Genomic DNA, 10,158 nt, shown 5'->3' on the forward strand with positions numbered 1-10,158 from the left:
CATCTTGATATAATTTTGTTTTTCCCTCCTGATCGGGTTACCACAGGAATTTTGGTCGAATAGTTGATTTTCAGCTAGGTTTAGGTTTTTTATATGTATATGAGCTTCTGTATTGGACGCCACCTCAAAAGTTACTTGACAGATTGTCTCTAAATTCTGCACATGAACACGATCATAATACATCTCTAGGTAGCTTCACTGAAATTTGTATCAATTTCAAAAGTTATTTACAAATCAAAGTGTTGCATTTCATTCGAGTACACTCCTTAGAAACATTATCATCATATACATCATCACATCACATTATTTAGGCCCAAGGAAAGCCACCCAACGTTCCAGTGAGGGATGTGTTAGCTGTGATGGACTTGGACTATATGTTTGAAATTTACTTTTTCTAAAATTGACCTTCGTCTATAATTTTTTTTAATTTCATATTTCCCTATCTATCTTCTTTTTTCTTCTAAAAAAGTGAACTAGATTTAAGCAAACAATTGTAATCAAACAAAACGAGTTTGGCTCCTTAAAGCCTAAAGGTATGAGCCGTTTCAAATAAAGAATTTACAAATGAAATATCACATCATTTGTCCAGCACGAACCAACTACTATGAAGTGGTAGATACTGATAGAGTTTCATCTACCACCACACATTTGAAGGCCAAGCGTTTTTCACCCCTGTTGACACGAATGCCAAAGCGTTGGTAAAGTGTCACAAATAAACAAAAAAAAAAAAGTTTTTCACCCCAAGTTTCCGCTTGTGGGGCGACCACGCTTGGCCTTCTAATGTGTGGTGGTCTACTACGTCATAGTAAATAGTTGATCCGTGCTGGACATAAATTTGATATGTGATGATAATGCTTCTAAATAAACTTTCCATCCGTCTAAATATGAAAATTTCATATTCTTACAATGTACTTACTAAAAAGAACTTCACTTTCCATCGATATGGCCGATAAATCAAAACAAAGAATCAGAATTCATAATTCATAATTCATAATTCATAATTCATAATTCATAATTCATAATTCATAATTCATAATTCATAATTCATAATTCGTAATTCATAATTCATAATTCATAATTCATAATTCATAATTCATAATTCATAATTCATAATTCATAATTCATAATTCATAATTCATAATTCATAATTCAGAATTCAGAATTCAGGATCAGAACGCAAAGAAATTCTCTCTTTATTCGTCACTTCATTTGTTTTCCTGATTTTTTGACTCAATTTAAAAAAAATATAGGAAGCTTGGTGACTTTTTGAAACTGTCCATTTTCACTATCAATTGGCACCGTTATGATTGGGCCGTTTTAATACGTTTCTATGTACAAATGTGCACACTGTGCCCCGCAAGCTGTCACCCGCCTCGATAAAAGTGTGGAAAATAGAAACAGCAAGAAAAAACGGAGAGGAAATATTATGAGCAAGCATATCGAAGTCAGCAGACACTTCAAACGAAGAGAAGCATGCAGCCAGTCAGTGGCTGAACAGCGCTGCACATAAGGTGTAAATAAGGTAAATAGCTACGCCCTCGCTATAGGCGGGCTTTAGACTCGCCAACGAATGGTAGAGCCAATAAGGTGCGAAGAACTCAGCACGCAAACGCAAAAAATGAAAGTTTCGTTTTAATTTTGTATTGGCCTTTTCGTTTGCTTTCGAGCCTGCTGTCAATGTGACTTTATTGCAATTGAGGGTTAATTTGGATGAATTAACTTTTCTTTTCTTTTTCGGTTGGCAGAAAATGTTAATCAAAGATGTACGACATTTTTCTTATGTATTGGTTATGGAAAATATCAATTACAAAGATTGTTTTATTGTTGATTTCTTTTTGATATCACCTAGCCTTAATTTCTGCTCGAATTGTTTGAAGTCGTCGATATCTGTTTGATATTTTATAATTTAAATTTCAAGCCATTAACTCATGATTTTTCAAACAATAAATTAGAAAAAAGTGGAAATGTTTGAAACATGACGTTAACATAGTAATTTAGCTTCCATTTGACGAATGCCGAAAAGTAAACGGTTACGACACGGTGTCTTTTTAGAACGGTTTCAAAAAAAAAATTTTAAAAATATCGAAATCTCTGAAAATGTGCCCCATTATTAGGGAGAATTTTCTTTATCCAACGCACTTTTCACTAAAAAAAATCGATCGGGGGTGCACAAATACAAAAATTATTAAAAACTATTAAAAAACTTCCATTGTTGAGCTTAGATGTATTAAGATTCTTTTTCAAAATAAAGGATTTCTCCAAACATTTTAATGGAAAAAAATTTTAATCAGAAAAATTAGCAATAAGGTGTAAATTTCGAAGGAACACTAGCTAACTTAGAAATTATCAAAAAAAAATTTATAAATGTGTATTCTCAATTATCATTTTTTTTTTTTTTTTTTTTTAATTTATTCATTCGGTTTGCAGCTAAGAAGTTTTTCAACTGTTGAAGCCACCACACTGGTGAAACATTTTGTGTGCAAGTATTACTAACTATCTCTTTTTTTTTGTATATAATCCAACTATTTAGCTCTTCAATTATTATAATTCAAATGGTACACAGCATCAGAGTTTATGAGTAAATAAAAAGGGAATCAAAAAAGTAAACCAGAGAATATTTTGAATTAACAATTGTTATCTGGCAAATCATGAATGTCACTAATTTTTAATGCGTTTGAGTTTTCATCTTTTTTTATGAAGACAGCACCATTCGAGAACCAAACAAACTTATAGTTGTTATCATTCCTGAATTTCCTCGCTATTCCCAGCAGCCGTTGATTCAAACTCGTTAATCGGTGGTTAAAATAGATTCGTTGGTCGATGTTCATTCCTATATCGATGCAGCTTAGCGGTTTTGCACGCCCCATCCTCATGATTTTATCCTTCAGCGAAACGTTTATGAAGCGAACCAGAATCGGAGGTACACCTCTTGCATTTGATGAATTTAGACGTGTGATGCCAATGATTTCGTGGGAACTGCAGGATAACCCCAACGCACTCAAGATGTTGCCGAACAGGGTATCAAGATTTTCGTTCACTAGCTGCACAACATTAGAGATTAATAAGTGACTCTCTATGGAACATTGTTTCATTTTGTTTAGCTCATAGTTCAACTCCTCAATATGCTGTTGAGCTTGAACTTGGTCATTCTTAAGTTCGGTTATCTCTAATTTCATTGATGAAACCATCGATTTCTGATCATCAAGTGAAATTTTAACGTGCTCGAACTCATCGGAAATGAATTGTTGAGAGGACTTCACTTCTTCAACTTCATGTTGTAGCTTTTCGATTGACTTCTCAATATTTTGCGCGATGTTATCAATCCGTAAATTAGTTGATTTGCTGGCATTCATGATATCCTCTTTTATCATGCGATGTAATTCCAGAAGAGTAATCTCTGAACCACCCTGAGCTGCATCCAGCTCATGATGATCATCACTGTTCATCTCACTAGCGGTTGCTTCAACTCTTTGTTTTTTTAAAGTAGTTTCTTGCTGCTTGTCCGGCGAGAGCGTATCGTCAGTGGAATTGTTTGTTTGCAGCTTGTTTTTGTTGCGTTTTGTCATTCCGTAACGGTGAGAGTCTTGCGACCCCGAAATAATGGCCGAAACAATGGAAAGGAAATTCACAAATTGTTCACAACAGAAAAAGGCTTTGAAATCAACGTATTTCAGTCCAATTGGTTGTATTTCAATCGTTCGGGGTAAGTCAGAAGTTTCTTTAAAGCCTTGCACAAGTTTGAGCGACGTATGCGAGATGAAACACTTCTATTTGCGATAGCGAAAGCAGCGCGTAAAGAAAACGGTACCGATACTTGCACACTTGTTGACTGTATTTTTTCCATCGAAAACAGAATACAGTTTTAGTTGAGGGAAGTTCAAATTTTATCAATCAATATTATTTTGTTTCTTCCTCAAAATTAATCGACTTAATAAAAACATTTTTTACAGTGTAACCAATTATTGCTACAGATAATTCTAGAAATTTTTCATTGATTATTTTAAAGTGTTCTTCGAAATTTACACTTTAAAATAATATGTGGTTAACTTTTTTTATCGCAATGTTTGAAGTTGTTATTTATTTTAAAGGGATCTTTATACAGTGAATCCCCGATGCCAGCAGATCGTGGCCTAGAGGATAGCTTCCTTGCCTTCTAAGCCAACGATCATGAGATCGAATCCCGGTCCTGACATAACCTGGCACACATAGTATGATGAAGGTTAGCGGTTTTAGCGTTAGTGAAATGCTAGCCGTGTATACCTTGGAATTGTACGCCTCAATGATGCAGCACATGCATGTGGATGGATCTTTTCAAGGGAACTTAGATTGCACTTGGAGATCCTACCTAGTTATGTGTGTGCTCGTAGTGCTATCGGTAAACAACTGCAACTTCAACCAAGATTATTAACCTTCCCATGCCGTTCGCAAAATATCCGTTTCGGGGAAATTTGAGTTGTAGTTTGATTTCGTTCTCCTGACTGTAAATGTTGACCGATTTTTAAGATATTATATTCATTGTGTAGGTAATTTGTTCTTATTACTCAAAATTTTAAAATAAAGTCGATATGTATTACCAAGTTATCAGAAACTGGTTCAGAAAGTAAAAAGTCCGAAAAATCAATTTTATTTTTAAAATGCTCATAACTTTTGACGCTTTTCTGTATTTAAGTTTTTCATTGATGTTTGAAATCGTCAAGAATCCATCTTTTTGACAGTGTATAGATATGTTGGGGTCCAATGAAAGTTTTGACCGCTATCTCAGATCTTCCGGTAGAAAAAAAATCTAACTTAAAAAAACGATATCCAATTTTTGCTTTGCTTAGCTGTATTTCATTTCCCAATGAACCGATTTTCAAAACTCAAATTTCAATTTTTTGACGTTAAATTGATCATTATTTTCATAGAACATACTTGGTCAGTCAAAATTCCAAGTTCTTCAGTATATTGGTATGAAGATAAGAGATTTTAAATGTGCGCTTCGGGTCATATTGACCCGAACGGCATGGGAAGGTTAAAAAAGAGTGTGTTGAGGCCAATCCCTCAAAACTCGCTGGTTCGGTTAAGCCGCGGAAGTTCCCACACGATTGGGGATTCGAACATTAATTTATTACACTCAACGGCACTATGCTGTGAACACGGGAAGCCAAATTTATTTAATTTTCAGCCAAACGCTCAACGATAGACAAACAATAGACAGTGGACTGTATTATATTACAACCAAGCGGCACGGGTCTTTTATTGCTTCTAACTCACTAGCTGCAGTGCAGCCTGTAGTAGCCAATCGAGGCCTATCGACTCTCGCCTATTCCTTTGCCTACACCTATTGTACATATGCTAGTGCACACACGCACCGCTATCTGTTGGTCAAACGCGTGTGGCAGAAATCAATTCATTGATGCTGTTGGTCGGTTGGATTGCAGATTAGGTTTTGATGATTCTAGACTCGCGCTTTAACTGTTTGGCGTTAACATACCGCCCGCCTTGAGTTCACTCAACAGAAAATACTTAAACTATGTACAGAAAAACAATCTTCCGAATTCTTAGATTCACCACAAACTTCTTGGATCTCGCCTTCTGAAGGGTGCTGCGTATACGTGTACTGGGAACGACTGACAACTGCTTCTGCTGACAATGGAAATGGCTCCCAGGCATTAACGGAGAATGAACATCGTAAAAAGCCTTGGTGTGCCCATTCCGGGAGTTGAAGATGCTTCGGTTGATCCAGACGTCGAGTAGTCGAACAAGGATCCGTGATGAGTGGTCCAGATGGGGTCCTGTTGAAGAATAAAACACACAAATATTCCATACTATTTACGGTTGGGGAAAACGTAACTTTTATGTCGCCCCCTGGCATCGACGGCTGATAAACCGCTCTTAGCCACTTGCGCCCCTTTTGGGGGCATACTTATCTGTAGATGAAATGGTAGTCTCAACAGACAGGCTCTCGCATTTGGGCTGGGATGGTGCATCTGGTGGGAAAAGAATACTTTGGAATCCGAAACGGTAACAGTGATGTACATCATAACTTTGAACTTGGCCCCCTGGCAGCTGTGACTACTTTAGCCACTGTACGCCAATGGATGCCCCTCTGGGGGCTTGCTTAGCAGTATTTGTTAACTAAACGGTGGTCGACATCGTGGGTGGACCGTCTGGCACGGTATGTAGATCTTGAAGAAGGAAAAACTCTGTAGGCTACGTAAACAAATCGAGAGGATATAACGTAACTTATCGGTTGGCCCCCTGGCAATCACGACTGATTCGCCGCCAGTGCCAATAGTGCCCCTTGTAGGGGCTTAAAATACATATTTCAACTCAGCTAAAAAACTCGAACGAACGGTTCTACGACGGAGCAAGATGGCGATAGTAAATGAGATTAGCTTGGCCCTTTTATGTAGACAATCCTGGACATCAGGTTAAAGAATGGTGCGATGTACAAAACCTGGCGAATGACAAACACTGTAGATTCCGAAAATAACTAGGTAGGGTTGAACATAACTCAACAGTTGGCCCCCTGGCGAATACGGCCAAACAAGCCGATAGTGCCACAGTGCCCCTCATGGGGGCGAAAAATACAAAAATAATAACAGCTATCCAGGATTGGATTTAACGATGATTTTCTACTGATGCTCCGCTGGATTTCCATATTGTGTCAAATTGACTGCAGCGGGATGTAACTTTCGCGGGACATGTCTGCTCGTGGTGGTGATGCGTAGTGTACCAGCTGCTTCGTTGCGCCTCTCAGATGTGTTTTCGGATCTATGGATTTCGCATGCTATTACATCCTTGCGGAATGTGATCCATCGATAATTCGATAATTTGTAGAATCTTTCCATTTTGTCTTTGAACTTCAATCCACAGAGATGGAGTTCGGTTTTCCATGATTCGTTCCAAGAAAACTTTTGTATCCAAAACACTTGGAGAAACATTTTAACTTGGACAACTTTTGATCCAACAAAGCTGTGAAGGCCAAACAAGCAGGTTTCAACAAACGAGACAAGCCAGAACACAAAGAAGACAGATCTCCCATATGATAGATCGAAACTAAACGAATCCTGTGCAGGTAGTTCTGAGAAAACTTCAGACGATATGGTGCTGTATGGAATATCTAGCGGTTCTGGTAGTTTCCCTGCGACAATCCATCCTAGTCGAGTATTCTGTAGGACTGGGCCGGCATTCGTGATCCTTATCTGTTCTGCTATCAATAAATCGTAGAAGGTGGCAACTCCGATCACCATATCAACTGAGCTTGATTCGTTGAACGTTGGATCTGCTAAGCTCATGGATGGTGGAAGTTTCCAGGTACTGACATCCAAGCTTGTCTGGGGCAAGTTCATTGTTACTTCAGGGAGCACAAAGAATTTCATTCTAGCAGTTTCAAACGACGACGTACGTGACAATATACGAGCAAAAACTGATTCTTTTGAAACATTAGTGGAACCTCCTACACCGGTTATGGGAAGACTTTCCTGAATACGTTCGAACTCTAGCTTCCGAGATAATTTCTCAGTCATCAAACAGATATGAGATCCATTATCGAGTAATGCACGTGCTAAAACAGTGTTTCCGCTACTATCGGCTAGCATAACAATGGCTGTAGATAGGATGGCAGTGGGGGTGTTCTGTTGTGTACTTAGTAGAGTAGTGTGGTGACTAACAGTCGGCGTGTTTGTGGGAGGTGGCTGTTGTGTTGATTGGGAATTGTTTTGTGAAGGTTGAGCATTATTCGTTCGAGACTGGTCGTGTTGAACATAATGTTCGCTTCTTGACTGACTATTCGCGCGTTGAGGTCTTCGTGGGGCTTGAGGGTAGGTATTCATGTTCCACTGACTGTTTTGATTCGGAGAATATGGATGTAACATATAGTGATGACGCTGTCCACACTTTGAACAGGAACTACACGAGCATTCTGCGACGAAATGTCCTGAGTCCAGGCAATTGAGGCAAAGTTTCAATCTCCGTACCAAATCTTTCCGGTCGATCACTCTCATCCTATAGAATCTTGAGCATTGTTCAATCAAATGCGGTTCATTTATGCAGATAGGGCAAAACCCTTCCGAAGCGGTCGTGCTGTGACTTATGAGAGCTCTTGAATTCATTATTTCATCATTTACACTTCGACAGGCAGTTGATTGCAGAATTGAACACTGATTTTCCAGAAATGCAACCATAGCTTCGTAGGAAGGTACGTTTTTAGAAGCATGGTGTGTTTCCCAAAGACGGTGTGTTGTTGAGTCCAACTTCTGCGAGAGCATGAATGCCAACAATGTACTCCAACTGTTCGTATGTTGGCCTAATTTTTCTAACTGCTGAAGGTTTATCTTGAATGTTGATAGCAGGGCATTCAAAGATTCAAAAGATTCTGTGCGCATGACAGGCGCTGCAAAAAGGGCTTGCAAGTGCTCCTGGGCTATCAGCTTGTGATTTTCATATTTTGCCTCTAAAATGCTCCAAGCTAAACTGTAGTTGATCGCTGATACCTGGATCTGGTTTATTTGAAGTAGTGCATCTTCTTTCAATGAGGTTCGTAGATAGTTGAATTTATCCATATCGTTCAGCAGCTTGTTGTCGTGTATCAGCGATCTAAAATTGTCTCGAAAATTGATCCAATCCGATAGCTTCCCGGAGAAAATTGGGAGCGTCAGCTCAGGATACTTCGTGTGACACGTCAAAACTGATTCGGAAACATTAGATTGGTGGCCACTCGATCGAACAGGGGTCGGATCCATTTTAGATAACAGCTGCTGTTTCAACGAAAAGTACTGGTTAACAAACTCTTTGAATGCGTGCTTGTGTTCCTTTCTTCGGGCTTCCTGTTTTCCATCATCTACAGAATCGTTGTCGGCTTCGATTTCATCCAAAAGCATTTCCATCTGAATGTGTAAATCAGAGAATCTGTCATAAGCTTCGTCCAACTTGGCCAGCCGTGGGTGAAGTGCTCCTTGATCTCGGTTGTCATCGTAGCCAACAAGGAAATCTTCTATGCTTTCTAGCAAACTCCATAACATGCGCTTTTGTTTAGAAAGACGTCGGAGATCATTTGCCATACTTTATCACTTTTCACTTTGAACCAACACTGATAAGATAACACTCCCGAGACCTCAAACGGCGATTTGTTGACAATTAGTAAAATTTGACGCAAAAATTATTCAAATTTTTGATTAATTGACCAGTTTTTTTTTTCAAATTTAGTGGCTCCACTCTTAATCACAATTAAATAAGTAAGCCAAAGACTATGCCAATAACAATGCTGCGTAAGAGTACGCCAGCAATCAATCAAACAAATAGAACTTTCCAGCCACCTCAACCACTCATAAATCTCATTCATTCACACACTATCTACTAGTACTTATCTGGTTTTGATGGGATGTCCTCGGGTCGTTGGCGAATCCTTCCAAATACGGCTCAATCACTTGCAGCTCAGCTCTCAAATTTTACGTTGCACTTTTCAGGAAACTCTTGTTGAAATTCACAATTTTCAATAGTAGAACAGTCCGAACGTTCACAATATCACAATTTGTGAGTCAAAGTCAAACAATTTCCAACACTTTTGTTTTTTTTTTTACAACGGGCTCCTCACAAACCAAACCGTTTCTCCCAGGGTGATTTTATTTAATTTTTACGGCGAACAACAGAGTCTTCACTTCTAGGCTTCAACAAATCCTGCCTTTTCAACCGCTCGCTAATCAGGCTACCTCAGCGCACTTTTAATCTTCAGCCAACACAAGCTCGCGAACCAAAGTGGTTCAACCTAAGCCACACTATTTCTGTCCTTACATCAAGCCTTTTTCACACGGGCCGCCCGCCAAGGTTCCCCCAGCACACAATATCAAAAGCAGTGAATCAACTCAAGCCAAAACGGTGATCATACGGGATAAACCCAAGCCATCCGGAAACAATAAGGACCCGCGCAAAATTGGGCAAACCCAACCCAAGCAGACAAACACAAAGCGTCACTTGACAAGCTATGAACGCACAATAGATTCACAAATTGAACGCGCACAAACTTCGCGGATTGATCCGGTCGCTAAGGACCAAATGTTGAGGCCAATCCCTCAAAACTCGCTGGTTCGGTTAAGCCGCGGAAGTTCCCACACGATTGGGGATTCGAACATTAATTTATTACACTCAACGGCACTATGCTGTGAACACGGGAAGCCA

At 39.0% G+C, this 10,158-nt stretch overlaps 2 protein-coding genes across 2 annotated transcripts; both read right to left on the bottom strand.

The window, feature by feature from the left end:
• Window positions 1-2,624: 2,624 nt before the first annotated feature.
• LOC129737703 (uncharacterized) lies at window positions 2,625-3,566 on the bottom strand. Its single transcript, XM_055728863.1, has one exon. The coding sequence runs from the start codon at window positions 3,564-3,566 to the stop codon at window positions 2,625-2,627; it is 942 nt and encodes a 313-aa protein (XP_055584838.1).
• Window positions 3,567-5,651: 2,085 nt separating this feature from the next.
• LOC129737704 (uncharacterized) lies at window positions 5,652-9,044 on the bottom strand. The gene is made up of 2 exons (XM_055728864.1): window positions 7,077-9,044; window positions 5,652-5,774 (listed from the first exon to the last, which is right to left on the bottom strand). Exons 1-2 carry the CDS (start codon window positions 9,042-9,044, stop codon window positions 5,652-5,654), a joined length of 2,091 nt encoding a protein of 696 aa, XP_055584839.1.
• Window positions 9,045-10,158: the final 1,114 nt, after the last annotated feature.

Source organism: Uranotaenia lowii, chromosome 1 (assembly GCF_029784155.1).
Source record: "Uranotaenia lowii strain MFRU-FL chromosome 1, ASM2978415v1, whole genome shotgun sequence".
Taxonomy (NCBI): Eukaryota; Metazoa; Arthropoda; class Insecta; order Diptera; family Culicidae; genus Uranotaenia; species Uranotaenia lowii.